Here is a 23,073-nt window from a genome sequence, read left to right as displayed (position 1 = left end):
CCCTTCCAGCGCCCCTGCAGAAATCCATCTTATCCGAATGGGGCTCATAAACAATATAGCAGCAGAAGTCGGTTATTAGAAACTTTGCAGTGATGCTCTCAGCATGGGTTTGGTTTTCTGTTCATTTTTCTCTGTTTTGTTGTGTCTTTTGTGTCTGATCGGTTTGCTTTTTGTTTGTCTCATAGGTGGGGATGAGACCGTTGTTGTGTGATACCTTTTTAAACTTCATTATTCAAACCTCACCCCGTTTAAAACTCCAGCCCCCCCCTCTAGCTCCCTGCTAGACGCCTCTCTCCCCGACTTTGTCGACTTCCCGTCCTTCCCCTCGTGTGCTTCGTGTGCCCTGAGTTGAGCTCAGTAGAGCGAGATAATGATGAAATGATGAAATGTTGCGCTGTTATTCCCCCACAATGCACTCGTCTCAGCGGGGTCCTTTGAACTTCCCCGCTGGCCTGCAGGTAGTGACCGAGTCATTTGACACCTGAAGGTGAGTCAGGGGTCAAAGGTCAGACAGGAACCCTGTAGGAAAGTTTAGGTGGTGGTAGATCACAGAGCTGCTTTTGTGCTACAGATAAAACTTTTAGGGGACCTGTAGTTACTCATGTTTGACTCCTTTTAGTGTATTATTTTCATCCCATGAGTCATTTTAAAGGAATAGTGCAACATTATGGAAAAATGGTTAATTGTTTTCTTGCAAAGATTAAGACCATTCTCATGTCTGTGTGTTCAGCACGTAACTACACCCAAACCCCAGTTTGTGCCGCTCATGTATTAACATTTCATATGTTTCCATTTCTCTGGGGAAGAAAATCTGTACGCTGCATTATAGAAACTATTTTTAACTTGTTTTCCTTATTGCGACTCCGAAGAGATGGCAGCTGGTGGCTACCAGGGTGGGAATTAGTTTCACAGCTAAAGATCTCTCCTGTCAAGGCACTGCACCAAGTGTTTTTAATCCAGATGGTTGACAGAGTATTTGAGGAGTATGGAAATATCTACAGAAAAGTACAGAAAGTGTTGTTAAGTCACCTTTTGTCGTTTTTGAAACATCGCCAGGTAGTTCTCTTTCAGAGAAATGGATACTGGGATATGTGACTCAAATCTACAAACTGGGGCTAACTAAAGCCAGCAGCCACTTAGCTTAGCTTAGCATTAACACAGCAAACAGGTGAGCACAGGTAGCCTCGCTCTTGCTCTTGCTCCCATCCAATAAATGGTCTTGCACATAAGTTTCCAGAAGACCAAAATTGTAGTTTTTACACTCTAGATAAAATGATAATTAGTGACCTTTATGGATGCTGATGGGCAGATTTTGTTACCTTCGGACAGAGCCAGGCTGGCTGTTTCCCCCTGTTTCTAGTCTTACTGCTAAGCTACGCTCACCGGCTGCTGGCTGTAGCTCCATACAGACATGAGAACGGTGTCAATCTTCTCAACAACTCTCAGCAAGAAAGCAAATAAACATATTTCCCAAAATGTTGGACTATCACTTAAAGTTTTGTGTTTTTGTTCATTGTTTATTCAGTTTATTATTTATTGTTTTAAGTGTGTTTTTTTTACATAAGTAATATTTGTTACAGTATTCACTGATATACATGACCTGACTTGCGTCAACCCTTTTTCAGATGGCTACGCCTTCTCTCAAGACGAGAACGGAGTGGTGTCTCAGTCTGAGGTCATCAGAGCGTACGACACCACCAAACAGAGGACCAACGAGTGGTGAACCACCGGTCAATCCGGAGCCACATCAGCCATTTCTAATGGCGATATTTGAAGCTCAACGGGGAGAAGAGGAGGCGCAAACATGCGTGCGCCTCCAGCACTGAGGGGACTTGGTCATAAATATGAAATAGACAGAGGGGAGTGACATTGTGTCGTCTTTGAAAAAGGGAAAAAAAAAAAACAAGGAACAAAACAAAACGCGTTCACTATCAGCTGTAGTTGTGTGTCCAGCAGACATGACGAGCACTGTGCTTTCTTAGCAGTCTGTGGTCTGATTCTCTTCGCTGTTCTCGCTCAGTTTATTGGAGTGAACGTCTGCTCTCTATTGAAAGTCATCTAAAATCATTTAATCAAATTCAAACCCTAAACACTGTTATTATAGAAGTTAAAACACTGGATGCCGATTTTAGAATTTTAGGGGTTTTAAACTTGTGAAAGATTGCCAAAGAGCAGTCGTATATACAATCTTCCAAGTACTTGTGAATTCGGAAAACTTTAAACCAAATGTAATCACGCTCCTGAGTGTGTACCAACACTGAACGGACCACTTCAGAGCAGACATCTGTGATATTTTAAATTTCTTTTTGCACTTAACGAAGCATCTATTGTGTAAAGCCTTACATTTGCTCATGCCTTCATCGTTGTTTCTTCTAAGATTCATTTCTTTCTTTTTAGTTTCATTTTTAAAGTATGTAGATATCGTGCCTGGTTTTATTTATTTTCCCCTCTTTATTTCTTTTTTAAGAAGTTGCCGGCTGCAACCCACCGTAGTCCTGTCTCCACCGTTTTTACAGCAGAAGCATTGCTCTTGACAAATAATTGCATTCCACACATCACTCCTGTCTCAACAATCACAACGGTGCCTACGTAGAACGTTTCCCTCATAGAAGAAAAAGATAGCCAAGAATAGTTTAGCCAGCTAGCTTAGAGCAGTGCTCCACACACACACCTACTGAATACAAAATCACTGTCTGCCCACCACAGTATTGCACTCGTACAATGTGAAAACTACAGAGTGCCTTGTGGCACATGTATTAACTAAGATTTGTTCCTGTAGAGGTGAACTGGAGGCTCTCTGATGGTCTTGTTGAAGCTCACAGTGGTGATAGTGTTTCCCTTAAAATGGAGATTTTATCCTTCTAACATAAGTGCCATTAGCTTAAGGGAGAGAGAAATATTAGCCAGGAAAACACCACGACAATATCAAAACAACTTTGTCTCTATAGTTATTTTGTGGATTTGTATTTTTATATTGGAGATGTATGAATTTTGCATTGACTGGCTTTGTAATGAACTGTCTGTAACTTTTAGTTTTTTCTTCCTCTGATAAACTGGCAGGATAGAATAGATCGAATGAGGAAACTGAGCTTTCTTAAATGTCGTGTTATTATTAATATTGTTACAGCTTCATTTATTTATAATTGACTACTTAATGTCTGTATGATTGCTTTCTTCTCCCTATGGGAGATCAGATTTCTGATGATGTGTGTGTGTGTGTGTGTGTGTGTGTGTGTGTGTGTGTGTGTGAGTGTGTGTGTCAGTTTATTGCCTGCATGTGCATGTGCTGTGTGTGTGTGTGTGTGTGTGTGTGTGTGTGTGTGTGTCACCTCTACTGTGGATAACGTCTATGTATGCATTGCATGTCTGTGTCCTCTATGTGAGACTGGGAGTTTTTGGCATCTCACTGCTCCTGATGCGTTTCCTTTATCGTGTGTATGTATGTGTGAGCGTGTGAGCGTGTGAGCATGTGTGTCTGTCTGTGTCTGTGTGTGTGTGTGTGTGTGTGTGTTTGGTGAGGCTTGCTCCAGTTGTCCGTCTGCACGACTCCAGGTATAGCTATAGTGTACTACTGTGTGCTGATGCATGGCCCGTATGGGAAAGTGTGAATGTGTGTAAGACTGTGTGTGTGTGTGTGTGTTTACGGTCAAACTCTCGTCCTCAACTATGAGAGTTTCTGATGCTCAGCTCGCTTCAACAGGAGATGTTGCACAAAGCACTCGATGTACCTTTCCAGTAGTGGGTATCTGGTATTATCTGGTTTCGGTATATGATTTCTCTTGAGTGTACATGTTTGTAACTTGTTTTCTTCATGCAGTGTAACCTCTGCCTTGCAGGAAAGCTCTTTTGTGTTTCTCAGCTTAGTCAGGATCTAAAATTATTTTTCTCTGCTGGTCTTTAGTGTTAAAACTGAATTGGTTGTCATCTTGTCTAAACTTTCCAAACTGCTGAATGTGGATGTCGTCCTTGTGGAAGGCTTGGACTGTTGCTTTTAATTTTCCAGAAAACATAAAACACGTTGTCTGTGAAAGTCGTGGGCTGCATGAATGGATAACACAAGCTGTTCTCTGAAATGTTAACTGTACTACTTTGATTCTCCCTCAAGTGTTGATCACTTCACAAAAGAGAAAAAAAATGCACCTTTACCTTTTTGTTTGAATATTTTTCTCTTCTGTTTTTTTGTTCAATGATTGTTCTGCATGTTGGGACTGCAAACTTATAAGTGTTGTCTTTTACTGCCATGAAGGACTACTGAAATAAACTTTACAATCATGGAGGAACAATGTGAACCTCATTGCTAATTCTTCTGAGTATTCACGTGTTTGTATTCGCTGGGCCATCTTGTGCCTGTGTGTGGCGACAAACAGGACATACGGCACAGTGAGAACCTAAACAGGAAAGGCAGTGAGAAGCTTCAGTCTGCACGCAGGACAAACAAATGATACCAGTGCTGTCCTTGTTTGTTATGATGGTGGAGTTTAGTTGACCTTCAACTTCTGTTGACTGTCTGGGATCGCAAATAGACAGTCCTGGAATACATGAGCACTCGGATTAATTAAAATTTCATGTTCATGAGGTTATGTTTCCTAAATAAATCAGGGAACAGTTTCCATTCTCTTTTAGTACTTTAAATCACCTTTTGCAACATAAACACAGTAGTTAATACTATAAAACACAGATAGTGTTCAAATTTTAAGCCAAAACAATGAATCACTCGACTACCAAATAATTTTTTCAGATTCTCAAATGTTAGGATTGCTTTTCTTTTTTTAAAATCATTATACATTAAGTATCTTTGAGTTTTGGGCTGTTGGTTAGACAAAACAAGATATTTTACACCTTCAGTTTTAGGGAATTTTGATTGACTACACCACTATTTCCTAACATTTTATAGACCAAACAACAAATCAAGAATCTGATAAAACAATAATTAAAGTCATTGTTAGTTTCCGCCTTATTAATGGCGAATGGTGTATCTGTTTACAGTGCAGCCAAACAAACTTATGTTGGTCAAAATTAATTGTCAGCTATGAGCAGTCGGTGTATCAGTTTAGTGTTTCATCCCTCATGTTCGATTACTGCTATAATTAAAACTAACATATATATTATATATTTAACACATTATCTTTAACATTTAACACATTATTACCCAAAGAGAATACAAACTGTAGCATCACTTGAATAAACTGTTCACTGATCAATATTTAATTATTACCCACATCATTACCATATCATCACATCCTTTTTAGGGCATAGAGGAGGGAAAATTTGTTGAGCAGGAATGTTTTGTGAGCATAGCTTAATGCTGAATTACATAGGTGCATCTTTTCCTGTAAATCCTGTGTGCATAGGGAGACTGCAGGAATCCTGTGCAGGAATGGCGGACCCCACCACTAAAAACAAAAACCCCTATGTAGGGAGATGATTGCAGAACATAAATACATCATCTGGCTATTGTTGAAAAAAAATATGGTATCAAAAACGGGTTTTAATGAAATTAAATTGAGATCTTAAGGATTCCAACTTCAGTGGTTTCTTGATAAAACGTGACAGATTTACTTTAGAGAAGAGTTTTCAAATGTTTTGGACCCAGAAAAAAGGGCGGAAATTGAATTGCACTCAAACCTGTAAGACAGAATAAAGTAAAAACCTTCAGTATGATGAGTAATAATAAGGATTCCAGCCTTCATGGATAACTTGGAAAAGAACCTAGAAACTTTTTTTAGATTTGGCAAAGACATGAAAGAATATTCAAAAGATTTAGGAAACGCCATGAAAACATCTTCATAACTTGTGTTTTCCATTTATAATCGGAGCCTGGAATGTGGGAACTGACAGCCATAGGTATAAACAAGATCTGTAAAAGTTAACATTTGAATCTGTTAAATGACCCATCATGGACGTTGTATTTTGTGATAATGGCACAGACTTTAGGGAGCCCTGAACGTAGCAGCGAACATCCTCAGACTGAATAGTTTGCAGGTTTCATGAGACCCTGATTGCCAAGTCTGTTTCACAGTCAGATAACTGGAGAACAGAAGAGTCTTTGTCGAGATTTTGCTATACCTGTTGGTGCAACCTAAACCTCTATTTCTGGGGCGAGTTGTTTTTAACACTGTGACCATGCCATGCTCATTGAACACTGACAATGACTGATCTCAGCGCTGCATTCCTGCTGTGAAGTCTGGCGCAAGAATGAGCGACAGGTAGGGAGCTGCTGTGCAGGCCCGACCGCTCCGGTTTCCTTTTTGTCTGAGCGATGATGAAGCTTCTTTCAGAGCACACGCTTTTTTTGTTTCTCTTTTTTTTTTTTGCTTAAATGTCAAAAATGTAATTTAACAAACTTAACATTTATCACTTCACAAAAGGTACTAAGAGACAACATTTTATTTGTTGTAAATTAGGGAATCAATATGACAACCCTGCTCTGGCTATAATGCCTGTACAACATCTTACAAAAGTCCACATTTCTCCCAAAATGTCCTTTGTGTGTCAGGTCCTCCTCTCTTTCAGAGGTCCTTGCGATTGTCAAAAAAACACAATATTCCCCTGGTTTCCAACATCTATTTCTAATAATGTAACTATGCTCGGAGTGACAGTGTTGGTGCTGTCTGCCTGTACAATATTTCTATCTTTTCTTTTTTTAAGATTATTTTTTGGCATTGTTGCCTTTATTGGACAGAGTAGAGAAGGGGCAGACAGAGAGAGTAGGGTCTGACATGCAACAAAAGTCTGGAAGCAAACCCTTGACAGTTGCGACCATGTAGCATGCACTGTAACCATTCAGCTACCAATGCGCTCCAGTATTTCTGTTTTTTAAAAGGTCTGTCAAAAATTGTCCAGTTTTTAGTTTGTATAGTTAGCTGTCTCCTTGAAAAACGTGTAAAAAATAAACCGAAGGCCAGAGAGGTCTGTTTACAATATAAGATAAAAGTGCACAAGATTCAAAACTGTTACTGCCTCTAACAGGTCTGTTGATGTGTCCTGTGATGCAGAGGGGGAAAACGCCTCAGACCACATTGCTCGACCACAGCAGCTTTGTTGTACTTTATCCCTTGTCCTCCTGTCGTGCTCCCTGTGTCCGTTCAGCCGGCCAGGGCCGTCCACCCAAACACCTCCAGCTGTGCTGTAGTGTGTTTGCCCTGGCCGACTCACATCCCATCATCTAAAAATCTTGTAATCCGTCTACTTCCCCTGCTGGGAGCTCTGTCAGCTCTGTCCAAAGTCGGTGAAGCCCTTGGCTGCCGTGAAGGCGTCGGGCTGCAGGGGGAAGAAATACTGCTGCGGCAGGAGGAACCCGGTGCTCTGAGAGGGGTGAGGGGGCATGGAGGGCTGGTGGAGCTGTAGCTGAGTGTGGGTGGAGGGCAGCGGGTGCTGAATGCCTCCCGACATGGGTGCTGGTGGGGATGTGTAGGGGGGAGGTGGAGGTGGGGGCAGAGTCTGAGGGGTCTGAGTAGAGGCTGAGGAGGAAACGGTGGCAGACACCAGGCAGCCATGCTGCTGCTGCTGCTGCCCCTGACCTCCAAGGGAAAACCTCCGCATGGAGCTGCCACCTCCGGCTGAGCTAGAACTGGTGGTGGCTGTGCTGGACTGTCGCGATGGGGCGCGGAGGCTCGGGGGAGCGGTGGTGAGGATCATGGGGATGGTTTCGCCCTGGCAGCTACGCAGGGAGAAGCGAATGGGCTGCTGGGTCGGCTGCTTGGGCCGCAGGCACGTGCAGCAGTAGACGGCCACAAGAGAGCCGACCACGACAAAGGCGACGAAGATGCTTCCCACCATTAGGAAGGGCACATAGACGGGCTCTGAGGGCAGAGAAAAAACAGGAAGGTTAGGATCAGTGATGAGGAGTCACCTTCATGGGACAGGAAGCTGCAGGTTCCTCTATGTATGAATGAAACACCAAACATAATTGGTGTTCTGATTTATTTATTTTTTTATTACCCCGAAAACAGCACATTAAAAGATGTTCACAGAAACTGAATAAATTATTACGTTAAGATACAATGTATTTTTTCGGACACTTTAACCCCACTATTTATTATTACAAGCACGTAATATAGCTAACTAAAATAGCATTTAATAAATGGTGCATGACACACTACAGTGTAGGATATGCAACATTTATAAGGACATTTTAAGGGTTTATTAATCTGCAGTATTTTTCAACAATTCCTCTCCTCTCCTATGAAAACATATATTATTACAACCGTGTTTTTCTATATTATCATTCATAATCTGTTTATACCCCAGCCTCCACTTACGGAGGAGTTTTAGTTGACAAATTCATTAATAAACACTCAGTCTGCTGACAACTACATTATAGTGTGTTATAAAACATTAAATGTTAAAAATCTTAAGTAAAAAGGTTAAAGTAAAATTTTTCCTTGTTGGTCATTAGAAACTACAGCCTATACTGTTATTTACGGTGGCTAAAATCATGATACTAAATATGATTGTACTGTGTTATTAACAGAACCCAATAGACACATTCCTGCTCGACAACACAAACAGCTCTACACTACAGCTTTACGCTCTATGAAGCCCGTTTTCTCTTTGGGAGGAAGTCGGTGAATGTTTATTTATTTTAATAGGAAAAAATTAGGAAATTGCGAGCACACAGTCCATTCAGTCCACACAGTCCATTCAGTTAAATCTGCACAGCTTATCAGTTCGGGAAATTTAAAGAAAACTGATCAAATCTTGAGGGCTAAAGAGACCTGTTATTAGGATTTCACCACTAACAGAGGGTTAATGTAACACCTTGCGTCTGTTAAATATTTAGCCAAAGAAAATGAGCTGCTGTCTCATAGTAATGTGATTAATAACTACAGCCCAGCCTCTATCTTTCATTCTTTTCAAAAAAAAATACTTGAAATAGTTGTGTCTCAGTAACTTCATTTACAATAATCTTTTTAAACCTTTTCAGTCTGATTTCAGGACTCGTCATTCTGCTGAAACTGCATTTCCCAACGTAGTAGATGGTATTTTACTTTATCAACTCAAGGTCCACCTCAGTGCTTCTGTTACTGGATCTCAGTGCAGCATTTGATACCATAAATCACTACATCAGCTCAAAAGACAATTTGGCGTCTGTGGCCTTGCTCTTCCAAGGTTTAAGTCCAAGCTATCCAAAAGAAGACAGTATGTTTCCAATGATAACAAAACATCAATGTTCACTGATGTGAAATATGGAGTACCTCATGGCTCTGATCTTGGCCCTTTGCTTTTCTCCCTCTCTTGGCCAAATTATACACAGTTATGGAGTAAATTTCCACAACTACGCTGATGATATTCAGCTGTATGTGTCTGTAATGGCATAAAATCATTCTCAAATTACAAACTTAGCAGCCTGTCTGCCTGCTGTTAAAAACTGGAAGTCATGTAATTTCTGTAATAAAATGGAGATGCTGGTCATTGGCCCCCTCGACATACACACCAGTTTGTAACAGTAACTCTCAGAAACTGATTTCTCTGAGTTTGACTGACATGAATCTTGGAATTACTTTTGATCATGGCTTCTCTTTTGAGCAGCACATTAAAGAAATCAATCAGGTCAATTTTTTTCCATTTACTCAACATAGCTAAAATTAGTCTCTCCTGGCTGATGCAGAGATCCTATTCTAAGCCATTGTTTCATCAAGACATGATTATTGTAATGTTCTGTTGTCTGGTCTGATGTGTGCTAGCACTAAAAGTCTTCAAATGCCTCAATGCTGGAGCTAGGAAAACTATAAATTTGATCATATTACACCAATTTTAGCTTGGCTTCATCGGCTCCTATTAATGCCAGATCAGACTTTAATGCGCTTGTGATGACTTACAAATTGTGAATGGGCTTGCCCCTTAATACCTGTCTGATCTCATTATTCTTTATACTCCATCTCGGGCGCTCTCTGAATACAGGGCTCCTGTCTCTCCCCAGAGGTACGAAGAAGTCAGCTGGCTGCAGGGCCTTTTCCTATCATGTCCCTCCCTGCTCACATCAGACAGTCTGGCTCTTAAATCCAAACTTAAAACTAAATAATTCACCTTAACTTTCAATTTGTGCTTATTCTTAATTTAGTTCAGGTCTTGCACCTGTTACCATTATCCTTTCGGTGGGTCAGCCTCAGTCTCAATGAATCTCTTAACCCTACTGTAGCACTTACAGTCCCTGTTTGTCCTGCCGACAAGAATAAAACTGTAAACTTTACGATAACCGCAGCATTTTTCTAACCGTCTGTTTTTGTTTCTGTTCCCACAAGACTCCAAGCTGTGCAAGTTTCTCTTGCCTTCTCTTTCTAGCTCTCCCTCTCTCTTTTTTTCCTTCTTTCTTTCTTTGTGTGGCCTGTCTTCTTCCAGGTCTCCATGGTGGAGAGGAGGTTGTGTGGCTCCGGTTTGTTTGTCTGGGTTTGTTCGGTGCCGTCCTGGATCCACATTCTTCACTTATATTTCATAATCTACATGCATCAGAAATTCCATCAAGGTAATTTGTGTATTCTGTGATTTCATCCTGTACATGTGACATCTATTGCATGCCTGGGAGAAGAAACCCTCCTCTCTTGCTCTTCTTGAAGTTTCTCCCATTTTTCCCTGTTAAGTGGGCTATTTTCGGGGAGTTTTTCCAAATCAAGAGTCTCAGGACGGAGAGTATCGTATGTGTACAGATTATAAAGCCTCCTGAAGCAAATTGTGATTTTGGCCACATAAATAAAATTTGACTTGACTTGACTTGATTACTTCAGTTGGCAAATTAGTGAGCTGGCGAAGTGAATGTGTTTTATATTCGGCAGCACAATAAGCCTGCTTGCATGAGAAAGTTCTGGGAAACAATCCTGCATTGTGATCCAGTAAGTTCAGGACTCATTTCTGCTTTAAGATTTGTAAAGAATTAGTTTTAAGAACATTTGTTGAGTGACTGACATCGAAAACTCCTCTAGTTTTCCTTTTTCTGCAGTGAGCTGAGGTCAAATGGAGCCGCAGGAGATAAAAGCAGGTGCTGGAAACTGGACACTTTGGTTGATTAATGCTGGAAATAAATGAAAACCTTAAAACATATAAAAAGGTGACGTAAGAAACTTGGAGTCTGGTAAAACAAACCATAGAAAAGTGGCATTTTCAACACATCACAACACAAGTCTCCTTTTAACAATAACATTTTGTCCTTGCAGCTGGTCTTTATTTTATCATGCCATAAGACAGGAGGATGGTCCTGTGGTGGGAAACTGAAGTGTCCGTGAGCAAGGCACTGAAACCTGCTCTGTTCTGTCTTTTACTGATGTCCAGCTGACCTCTGAGCTCTCTGTAGAAAACAACTTTTGACTATACATTGACTAAATATGTGCATGCATCTGCACTTTTGTTTTTTTATTTTTATTACATTTAATTGAAATAGATTTGCTTCAATCTAGAATATATCTTAATTATGTGTTGGTGTATTTTTTCCTTTCATCTGAAGTGTCTCTGAAATGCTGCCCTCGGTGAACACCTGTGAGAAGCGTTTTTTTTTTTTTTAAGATTTAAAACCACTAAACTTACGCGCTGCGAACTCGGTGTTGTCCACCTCCCTGTCGTTGGTGCAGCTGCCCTGGTCCAGCCGTGCGTCCGCGGCGGCGCAGCAGTAGCGCAGCGAGCAGGAGCCGCAGCACACGGTGGCGTCCATGGTGTCAAAGTCCTCCGGACACTGGAAGCCCTCATGATAATTCCCATTAGCGTCCAGCCAGCCGTGGCAGTACTCCCCCTGCGCGTCCGATATCCGCAGATTCCAGGTCAGATATCCCAGCAGCAGGCAGTTGAGCAGGCGCACCATCCCGGCTGGGGTTCACGGTTCCCGGCGTCCTGTGGGCTTCAGCTCCCGGCCACCGAGTGTGTCCGCCCGGGTCAGAGGCTCTTCATTGAGATGAACTCACTGACAAACAGACGAACGGATCCACGGATGTAAAGTTATGTCACCGTCATCTTTCCACCATCCAAACTGAGCCACAAGTTGCCAAATTGCAAAATGAGAAAATCCTTAATTGAGTGTGCTCTTTAAGTGACTTTTTAAAGTGTCATCTCTCAACTTTTTCTCATCCAAACATGTAAAAGTGACCCGCAGCTCCGGGTTTCTCTCCGTTGTTGCTCCTGCGGTCGTTTGTTGATGTCGGAGCAGAAGTTGTGCGCCCACCTCACCGCAGCCGGGCTGGTTTTGTGACTCTGGCTGTGCGTGTGCACGCGCACGTAAACCCCTCCAATAAGCGGACGTACGCGTTCACGTGGCGCGCTGCAGTGATGCCACTTATTCAAAGCCCTGAATGAGCTCAAATGACACGCATACATTATCTTAATTAGCTCATTCTGCACGAGAGAGGACCTCAGTGCAGCACATGTAGGCAACTTAACAAACAGAATAAATACATACGTTTACATTTTTTTGACTTTACTTTAAATCTGAATGTCTCAAATGTAAAAACATGAAGCACAAATTATCAAATTCAGAGGAAAAAACGACCTGATAACCGACATTTAAAGTGAGACCAAGCACGTTTTGAAATAAGAAATAACTCAATAGTTCTGTTACAAATAAAAACGTGAAGTCATGAATAATAAAACACAGTCTGTATAAACTAAATGCACTCTGTTACAGGTGTGCTTGGTCTGGTACGACCAGTGACTAATGTTTGATTAAAGTAGCAAAGTTAAGACACCACATGCTGCTGTGAAACTGTCTTTATTTAGTCAGTTTTCTGAGTTTATGACTTTATAATTTTATGCTACTGTTACACGATGTTTTAACACTAACTTTATTAAGCTCCCACTTTTATTTTAGTATTTTGGGGTGTATTTTTAATACCTGGGCAGGTAAGCTGTCTAAACTAACTCTGACCCATTTATTCAGCAGATTTTCTCTTTCCTGTTGGGAAAACATTAAAACCTCTAAAAAAAAACACACAAATAAATCCAAACTAAACTAAATAATCATTTTGTGATTATCTCCTTTTTTATGTGGCCAAAGAAACCGCTAACGTTACACAGGCTCACTTTAATGTGAATTAAAGCTAATTCAAGGAGAGGAAATTGCAAACTTTTGCAGAAAATGTTTATTTACTATTCAGACCGTTCATACAGCCTTCATATATTCCTGTAGCATATCTTTCATTATTGGCTTGCAGCCAAGTTCAGTTTGGTGTCTAGAAACAATATTGACTAAGCACTTGCTGGTGTTTTGATATTACACAGAAGCAAAAACTACCTACCTGTCTGCCCAGCTGAAAAGGAGAAGAAAAAAAAAAACATTTATGTTAATCAGCAGCAGGTCTGTCATCCCTCCAACTATTCAATCTTCTGTTTGTAACCTGCTGGTGTGGCGCCCCCTTGTGGTGCTGCAAACTTTTAGTCCTGCAGGCTGCTGACAGCTGCCACACCAGCCTTCAGACTGAGGATCAGACATTAAGGTAAACTCTGACTGAAATTACAGACAGTTGGTCTTTTAGATACTTTAAATAATCCTAAATATGGATATGTGGAGGCATGTATGTATAATATGAAAGTCTGTGGAATTTAAGACCAAAATGTCTGAGATCATATTTATTTCAAGCAGCTTATTTTATTATTATTTTTAATTAATTCAATACTAGTTTAGAGAAAGCTAAAATAAATAATATTTAAGTGTCTCCTACTGGGCTGTTTGCTCTTTTTAAGCTCCTGCCTGGGTGTGCGTAGCCTTTTCTTTCATTTGCGCTCATGTTGCGCTATTGATGCTTTGGGCTCAGTAGCAAAATGGCCTCTGCCTTCTCATTTGTCGGATTTCGTTTTGCTTTTTTTTTTTTTTTCATTTTCAGATTGTACAACTGCTACAGCGCCCCGTTGTTCTCTGTGTGGATGGTGGCTACAAAGGAGGCAGGCAGCGGCGCACAAGTCCCGCCTGTATTTCCCTCTGGAAGAGTCTCAGTGTCGGAGCTCCCGACTGGGGATTGGAGCGGCTGCTTGTCAGTAAATTAGCCCACCCTTCACACAGTGTGCATGAGGGAAACCGAGCCAGACAGTGACGGATCTGATCCCCCTCTCGTCAGCTGCCTGTCACACCAGCTCGCCACGATACCCACCCGGAGCCATCCACCGCTCCGTGACACCTGGCAGGGATGGAGGGAGAGATGCAGCCCGCAGATGAAGGGCCGTGCGCCCCGAAGATGTGCCGACAACAACGGGGTCCGTACAGCACCCTGAAACCCTTCCAGAGCAAGCGCTCGGCGGGCAAGACGCGCTTTGACAGGTCCGCTGTGGTCGAGGTGCCTCTGTTTGGCGACGGGCATCACTTCACTTTCCATCCGGAGCAGCCTCAACATTTCCAGCCGCACCATCACAACCAGCAGCGTCTGCAGCAGCTCCACCAAACCATCAGCAGCAGCCAGCAGCATCACCCGACCCCGGAGCATCAGCAGCAGCAGCAGCAACAGCAGCAGCAGCAGCAGCAGCAGCAGCATCGTTTCCCCTGTGAGAACAGGCCCAGCAGCAGGGTCCCGACATCCACCTCAGCGCCGGCGGGCAGCGTGGCGGCGGCAGCATCTCCTGGTACCCTGCAGCGGCGCTCCAGCAGCGGCAGAGTGGAACCCAGATTCTCCCCAGACTGCACCTACGGAATCAGCTCAGGTGGGTTTCAAACTTGTTCAGAGAAAGTGGCGAGAGTGTCTCCTGAGCTGGTAGTTTTATTCATTTGGATTTTGGATATTGAGACTTTTCTGATCTGCATGTCCTCAGATTTGTCCTGAATCTGGTTATGTATATTCTGCCCAGAGTCAATAAACTTGAATGAAAGACACAGCAATATTTCATTAAAAGCAAGCATCTCTTTTGTTTGCTCTGCCTCACCTGAGCTTCATGTTTTTGTTCCTATCTCACCCTCTTTTTCTTCCTGTCAGCAGTGATTGATTTGCTGCTGTAATGAGAGCGGTCATGATTGAATCTCCAGTGTGCATGTGCTAAAAATTACATTGGGTAATTTTCTGTCCATGTGTGTGTGTTTACTTGCATGTGTGTGTGTGTGTGTGTGTGTGTGTGTGTGTGTGTGTGTGTGTGTGTGTGTGTGTGTGTGTGTGTGTGTGTGTGTGTGTGTGTGTGTGTGTGCAAGAAGGGCCCTCACAATCTCCGGTTGAAACACATTGTTCCGTGCTCATTTTCCTGCTCAGCTGCTGTTCATTAGAGGGCTGTTCAGGCTCAGGAAGAAATGTGCTCCCCATGTGGAGGGCGGGTCCATGGGAACTAACATTAAGATGAAAGCAATGAACCTAATCCTGGCAGTTACAAAATTAAACATTACACATCTCATCCTCTAATCAGATATTAATCTCTTTATCACCGCTGGCAGCAGAGGCTCAATTTGCTGCTGGTTATTGTTGCTTCACAGACAATCAGCCTGAGCTCAGGGCTGTGGCTCTGTATTAACTCACCTATGTGAGAATAGGCAAACATGTGCATGAAGTATCACAGGTTTAATCTAAAAATAGGCATTAGTATCGTGTCTTTAACCCACTTCAGTCTGTAAAAGCCAGGCTGATTTCTTTTAAGTATAAAGCCCAGGTTTCAGAGATGATCACCCATTGTTTGCATCCCTTCTGGCATGCACGTGGTTCTGATTTCACTCGTGAAATAATCACACAGAATTATATTTATCCTGCTCCAGTGGATGTTCTCACATTACACAAGATGTATCATCCAATCCCAGCTAACCGTGGCGTGCATTCTCACTGATAATGATACATCAAAGTGCTTTTATCTGCACGATGGGAGCAACTTAATGTCCCTTTCATGGCTGAAAAAAAAAAAACAAAACAAACTTGATGCCCTTCTCATGAGGAGAGGCACCAGAGGCCCCTGGACGCAGCAATCAGTTCAGCACACAATAACACAAATTGCATTGAGAAGCCTTTCCCAAAGAGTTGTGATTAAAATAAATGGGGCTCATAAATTTGCCTCTGCCGAGCGTGTTGTTTTTAATGAAATTTTATGAGGCTCTCAGCTCACAGTGCCACAGAACTGGTGAGAGGAGAGAGGAGGGTGAGGGTGGTGGTGGTGGTGGTGATGGTGGTGGGGGGGGGAGCAGGGTGAAGGCGAATGATATCAGATACATCTCGACGGGTAAACAGAGACAGCACGCATATTAATAAATGCGACACATCTGCGCCAGGCTGATAGACACGTCTGAGCGAGAGCAGTGGCCGCCTAGGACTCATTTAGTCTGTGTGTACATTTGTGTGTGTGTGAGTGTGTGTGTGTGTGTGTGTGTGCATTAGTGTGAGGCCAGTGGACTCGTAATCATTACACGGAGGTATGTGTGAGATCATCTCATTGAGACGTGCCCAGACTACCAGGGAAACTATACACTGAGGCTTGTTTCTGGACAATAGCTGTGCGCTGATTCTCCTCAGCTCGGCTGGGTTTGGTCACAGCAGATACTGTGGCTTAAGAGTTTATTGACATCTGAATAAAACAGCATAATGAAGCTGACGTTTCTATGAGTTACTGTAATGGGAAGCTTTGCTAGAATAATGCACGTCTAAAAAAACAGAAACCAAAACTGGTAACAGACAAAACACACAATCACTCATACTGTGTCTTTGATGATAAATGCTGCTTTCCTATAGGAAACTAAGTGCATGCTGTACATTTAAGGTAACTGTACTTCAATCAAGTGTCTCTATTTTCTACATTCCAGAGAAAATATTGTACTTTTGACACCACTACAGTTACTTGCTTTTTTTTTTTGCTTCATTGTCATAGAACTGCAGATGTTAAAACCGCTGAGCACCTCTAGGACTTGTCACCCATGTTGACTCAAAACTCTGACTATATACTGTTGTATGAAGCGAACTCAGATGGCTGATGAAGAGCCTGTTACACAGTGAAAAGCTCCAGAAGCTGCTAAATAGACTTTGTGGTGAGATTATTTTGTCAAGTCATAACATGTGTTGTCTGTCTTTTAGATCTAATCGACTCTCATTTGACATTATGAGGTTCCCTATAAGGCGCATAGTAAAGGAAACAATGTGAGTGACTCTGAGATTTGTGCTTCTCTGGCTTTGGTTCTTTCTGCCTCCTTTTTTCTTTTATCATTCTCATGGGAATTAAGAAACCTCAGTCTGCTGACGAGGACCATGTGATACAGTCAGACTCCAGAACAGCTACTAAATATATCTTGTTTTGTCAACTGCTGTTTCCAAGGTCAAAATGAACCTCAAATGTATCAAATGAACACGACAGACTCCAGTGATTCAACAATGATGACTTAAAGTTTACTGCTGCAGCCCTTGACCTCCTCTTCCTCTTTCTTACGTAGAGAATCGCCTCATCCTGGATGCCTTTGCCCAGCAGTGTAGCCGAGTCCTCAGCCTCCTCAACAACGGCCGATTCCTTGAGCCGTCCTCTTCCTCCTCCTACACCTCTAACATCAAGTTGGAGGACGGGCCAGGGGAGGTGCAGGGGCTTCACTGCTCCTCACTGGGGAAGTCCAAATCTGAAGACAGCTCTTCCACCACAGACCCAGAAGAGGAGGCCCAACAAAGCCATTTGAACCAACAACAGACCTCTGCCGTTCTCCGCATCTTCACAGACTCCTTACAGAACTATCTGCTCTCAGGGCCACAGCAGCAGCAGCAGCAGCAGCAGCAGCAGCAACATCTGGCTGCAGGTCTGGAAGATGAGCAGTGTCAGTCGGCGGAGCCCGGATCGGGGGTGTCTCCTCCGAGACACAACCTGGGGGGCTGGGGCTCGCCGACTCCGTCAGAGTCGTACGGCCACCCGTCGTCCACGCTGCCTGAGGAGGACGAGGAGGAGGAGAACTGCTGCCCACGCTGCCTGGAGCTGGAGCAGGAAGTGCTGTCTCTGCAGCAGGAGAACGAGGAGCTCCGCAACAAGCTGGAGAATATCCCAGGTGCGGTAATGAAAGTCGGGAATAGAATCAAATCAGGGGTTTGATTTTATTTGATGGGATGGGTCAAAAGTTTAGGGAATTCATGTTTGTGGTGACAATTTAAAGGAAAGGTGTTGTTCCACCAGCAGCTGCCTGAACAGCTTCAGCGCTCCTCGCCTTAGATTCGTAATGTCTCATTCAAGTAAGACTACTTTCAAATTTTACTAAAAGTGTAGAAGTATTATCAACTAGTTGTATTTACATTTACTGAAAGTCTTTTTAAGGAGGAGCTGATCTACCTACTTTATAAATGGCTACAATAAAATAAAGTGAAGTAGACACTTGGACTCGGGTCTGCTGTGAGAGTTGACTTGACAGAAGACTTAAAGGCAAAAACCTGAGGAGACCTGACTTGGTGATCCATAGATCTGCCTGACTGTCATGAATAATAAATTACATAAGCGGGATGCGCTCAACGTTTCCATTACCTAATGCCGACGTTCATTTGCTACTGCTGGCACCAGGATAAAATACAGAAAACTCTAAATTTAGATGAGACAAATTAGCATTTCATGATACATTTTCACCCACTTCACCGTTCATTTGTTTATTGCATTAATTACTTGAGATGATTTATTTCTTATTGCTCATTTTAAACAAAATGTCAGAGGGGGCTTCAAACACCACAATACTAATTACACTTTGCCTTTTTCTGTCCATCTTCTGATGGACTCTGTGCCCAACAATCTAAACTACTCTTTGGAAATTTTACATTAACTCAGTTAATGATTAATTTGTAAATGTGTTCAATTGAACTAAAAAAGTATGTACAAAGATTTTGTTATGATTCTTTTGTTCAAGTCTAAGTTTTTTTTCCCCTGTTTCGTCTACAATTGATCCAGGCTGTGTGGTAGTGTGTAACTTAAGTATTTAGCCTATTTAGGATTGTCACTTGATATGTAAATATACTGAAAACAGAGAGAAACATTGGCCGAAGAATGTCATAGTAAAGTTGTTAATATCTTAGAGCAAAGCTTCATGAGACTCATGCCTCTATTGGGTGGTACCATCATGGGTCCTGGTAGCTTTTGAAAAACGTGTAAAATTTTGTACAATATGACTTCACTACACAGTAATAGACTGATAAGTGAGGAGTTGACAACTGTGACCCATGAAACAGCAGGTCAGTGTGAACTCTGAGATATGAAGTCATTATGGCCCTGACAGGTTGACAGGCAATGGCCTGAAATACTGTATACCTTAATGGCATCTTGGGTTTTTGCCCATAAATGTTTGAGCATTTTCAGGAAGACAAATTGCTCTGTATTGAAATATTAATGGAAAATGAAGAACAGTTAACTGAAGGTATCATTTAGGTTTCGCTTCCTTTTAAAAATGTGCTTGAATTTAACACAAACAACTTATGTTTGTGTTAAACTGTAGGGTAGACCTGGGTTTAAATGTTAATGGGCATTATCACTGAGTTGTTGTTTGCTTCACAAACTTAGACGGATCAAATAAAATAAAGGCCTGTTACTGTTTATCATTCATTTCCCAACCGTATCACTTTTACTTTTCACGTCCTGGCACACAGAATAAAAGGTATAGTTAGGAACTAGAGGCGTATCCTTTGTATCCCGTCTCACTTGCTCACTTTCTAAATTTGAACACTAACCTATATTTTGTGTTAGCGAACGCATAAAAATAAGTCTGTCAGGTTTTTACACAAAGCATCAGAATAATATTTCCTTGACTATATGATATGATATGATATGATATGATATGATATGATATAAGTATATAGAATAGTAATAAGCGCTTCAATAGAAATATTATGTCAAATTGTAAAACCACAGTATTAAACAATCTCAGCTTCCGTAATCAGTCCTCCTCCTGGTGGATACGTAAGGTTTTTAACCGGTTTCCACACATGGTGCTTAGGGGCTCTTATTCACACTCTTATTCCAGCCAAGGACACAGCCACGGCAGCCCCGGGTCGGCCTCGACCCCGTCCCAGCAGTTTTAGAGCTCTTAAATTATCAAATTAAAAAAATTTAATTTTGAACTAAATGTCTCACCCGTCTGTATACCTGAGTAAAAATAGTTTAATCTGAAAATGTTTTGTTGTAAATATTTCTGCAGCTTTTATTCCTTTATACCTGCATGAATCAGTGCTAAACCTACACATCCACGTAGACTGTCATCGTTAAATCTCTTATAATCTAAATGCATCACAGAGTTTGGGGTCTTAATAGCATCTATTTTTGTTAACTTTCCTGTTCTCCCTAAAGCATTCTGAGCTCCCCAGTGTCACCTTAGCCTAATTTGCTCTGAAACTGCTCATTTTATCTGCACGTTAAATAAACTGAGCAGTATCTCGATGTAGTCTTAACATTACTGACATTACAATGAAAATGATCTTCTAAGGAGGAAAGAAGACACTGCAGGATAGTTAGCGCTGTTTAATTATACACCGGATGAGTTTTGACAATGTGTGTGTGTATTGCTGGTCACATCAGTTTGTGTTTTTATACAGTTCCCTGTCAAAATGTTCTTGACTACTTCAAGACTGTTCTTGAGTTTCACAACCAGCTGGTCCAGCCGATGCCAGAGGAGCAGCTCACCGAGGTGAGGAAACCTGTACATTATTCACAGCTATTTAAAGCATGTGTTATCAGTAGGCTATGTTAAGGTGTAAAACTGTCTCATCAGATCCTGCATTAATAACTTCTTCATCATGTTAATTACACAATTAAGTTGTGTGAAGATGTGGAATTAAAGAAAACTCTCTCTCTCTACAGGAAGAAGAACGGCAAACAGTGTTTGAGGTCTGTGTTTTTATTTAAACCTAAAATAATAGGATTTTAGAATGTATTTGTCTGATCTCTGCCTATGAAACCCGCAGGAAACGAAATTTATATCAGATGATGAAAACATCCCCAAATACATTAATTACACTGTTAAAAATCTTGTACATCTAAAGGGTTAAAAGTCAGTTTCAAAGCTGACAAAAATTTAAGACAATGCAGTCAAATGAACTGCATGAGCAGTTCAAATTAAGAGTAAAACCCCAGTGCATTAAAGCTACTGACATACCAGAGCTCCCTGTTTTCCTGCTCCCTGCAGGGCAGTAAACAGCTCCTGGAGAACTACCCTCTCTTCATCACAAACAAGCAGTGGGATGAAGCCGTCAACTCCTCTAAGAAGGATGGCAGGCGGCTGCTGCGCTACCTGATACGCTACGTCTTCACCACAGACGAGCTCAAGTTCTCCTGCGGTCTAGGCAAAAGGAAGCGTTCAGTTCACTCAGGAGAGCCAGGCCTGGAGAGACGACCGCTCAACCCCGTCAAAGTCAGCTGCCTCAGAGGTACACGGCCTGAGAAAAGAGTTTTTACAAGACGCTTCAGTCTGCTCAGTTTCAGTTTGACACACTGGTAGAGCTCCACAGCACATGAATCTTGTTTGAACGATGTAGTGCCGTGCTTATTAGAGTACTCCACTTCTGTTGCCTGTGTTTCAGAAATGAGGGCAGTAGCTGTGAAATGAGATCATTATTTATGGGCCAGTGAAACTGAACTGTATGAAACTGAGAAAATGATCACATGACAAGCAGATGTGGGCCAAATGTGATTTTTGCTTTTGAGATATCTGATTTTCTGAACAGTATGAAGACAGACACAATAAAATTTAATTATATTCATTATTATATTATTTCTGTCCAACACCAATTTATTTTTATTGCAAAGAGGAGAGTTTATTTGTGTGGCAGTTTTCAACAACAAGGCATATTAATGATTTTAATGTACATAAGAAAATACTAAATAAATAGCCTGTTGTTTGTCTTCTCATCCTTTCATCCAAATTCTTCCCTCCAGCTTCACACCCACTCCTCTATTTCATTAATTTCCTCCGGGCCCATAAACTGTCTCACTAGGCTACTTCTTGTTGTCTCATGATTTGTTGTTTTAAAACTGCAATAATTTTTTTTTGTCCACTTTGGGGAAAGATGTGGTGAGCAATGATCAGTTGTCTCACAGGGCCAAAATTATCACTCATTTTAACTCATATTTCTGTCCCGTGATGAATGTAAGTCCAATATTCGCTCTCTTTTAGCTCCACCAGCTCCAGATGGAAATATCTGGTCTTTAGCTGCTAAATGCTCCACTATATTAACCAACTGCAGCTGAAAGTGATGCTACGGGAGCAGTGAGAGTGAACCAAAACAGTAACGTCGTGGGCTGGTGTTGAGGAGAGTTTTCAGGGCCGAGATGAGAGGGCGAACACACAGACGCAGACTGAGGGTTGAGCTTCAATTTGGCTGAGTCTGTTCTTAGGAACACACGAGACAGTCTGACTGTAGTAAAGAAGTTGTCACACATATACACCCTAAACGTCATTCATCATTCACTCCACGAAGAGACCGTCACTCTAGTATCTCTAATATCAACACCAGAATGAAGCATAGTATTGAAACATAAGCATAAACGGTATATAACGGTGTACACATCCCTGTGCATATCTCTACAAATCTCACATATTGGTAATTACCAAATATGGAGGGGAGACAGAAAGATGAGGTCTATGCAAAACGTGAGACTTAGTGTTAATGGTGGTGATATGAATTCAATTCAAAACTTAATTGGTGTTGGTGTTACGATTCAATGCTTGCTTTGATTTACAATTGATAAAAGATGTGTTTCTAATCTTTTTTGGCTCCAAATCTTCTTACCAGAGTTCATCCGGATGCACTGTGCCTCAAACCCAGACTGGTGGATGCCCTCGGAGGAGCAGATCAACAAAGTGTTCAGCGATGCAGTTGGTCACGCTCGTCAGGGCCGAGCGGTCGGCACGTTCCTGGGCAGCAGCGGCAGCAGCACCAGCAGCCTCTACATGGACGGCTTTGATGGACATCTGTCACAGGACGAGGTGTATTTAAAAGGCTGCCCGAACGGCCAATCGGACTGAAGTCAAAGGACGAATTAAAGACAAATGCCGGAAATGTAGCTGTTAAACAACATATCCCAAAACGCTGACCTTATCTTGTCACTTTACACAGTGAAGAAAACATTCCAGAAGTTTATCAAACAGATTATAACTACAGTCTCTCTGAAGCAGTTCCTATTTTTAGTTTTCTAGCTTTTTTGCCATTTTTATACCTACGATTTTGTTTAGTCAGAATCTGACTCTAAAGGGGTGATTTAAACTTAAAC

At 41.9% G+C, this 23,073-nt stretch overlaps 3 protein-coding genes across 9 annotated transcripts in view; 2 read left to right on the top strand and 1 right to left on the bottom strand.

Moving 5' to 3' along the window:
- atp8a1 (ATPase phospholipid transporting 8A1) overlaps positions 1-3,067 on the top strand; it is a 101,341-nt gene extending 98,274 nt beyond the window's left edge. For all 7 annotated transcript variants that reach the window (XM_070836274.1, XM_070836270.1, XM_070836272.1 and 4 more), the window contains one exon: positions 1,626-3,067. In XM_070836274.1, coding sequence (XP_070692375.1) covers positions 1,626-1,723 — 98 coding nt within the window. In that variant the 3' untranslated portion in view covers positions 1,724-3,067. The remainder of the gene's footprint in view (positions 1-1,625) is intronic.
- A 3,779-nt stretch (positions 3,068-6,846) lies between these two features.
- shisa3 (shisa family member 3) lies at positions 6,847-12,070 on the bottom strand. Its single transcript, XM_070837102.1, has 2 exons — positions 11,518-12,070; positions 6,847-7,802 (listed from the first exon to the last, which is right to left on the bottom strand). Exons 1-2 carry the CDS (start codon positions 11,786-11,788, stop codon positions 7,210-7,212), a joined length of 864 nt encoding a protein of 287 aa, XP_070693203.1. The 5' UTR covers positions 11,789-12,070; the 3' UTR covers positions 6,847-7,209.
- A 2,029-nt stretch (positions 12,071-14,099) lies between these two features.
- LOC139207691 (BEN domain-containing protein 4) lies at positions 14,100-22,828 on the top strand. Its single transcript, XM_070837431.1, is given in 7 exon segments — positions 14,100-14,607; positions 17,291-17,884; positions 20,400-20,491; positions 20,621-20,647; positions 20,650-20,691; positions 20,990-21,230; positions 22,596-22,828. Coding segments are annotated over 7 exon segments (1,737 nt in total).
- The last annotated feature ends 245 nt before the right edge of the window (positions 22,829-23,073 follow it).

Source organism: Pempheris klunzingeri, chromosome 9, assembly GCF_042242105.1.
Source record: "Pempheris klunzingeri isolate RE-2024b chromosome 9, fPemKlu1.hap1, whole genome shotgun sequence".
NCBI lineage: Eukaryota > Metazoa > Chordata > Actinopteri > Acropomatiformes > Pempheridae > Pempheris > Pempheris klunzingeri.
This window is presented reverse-complemented; position numbering and strand designations above follow the sequence as displayed.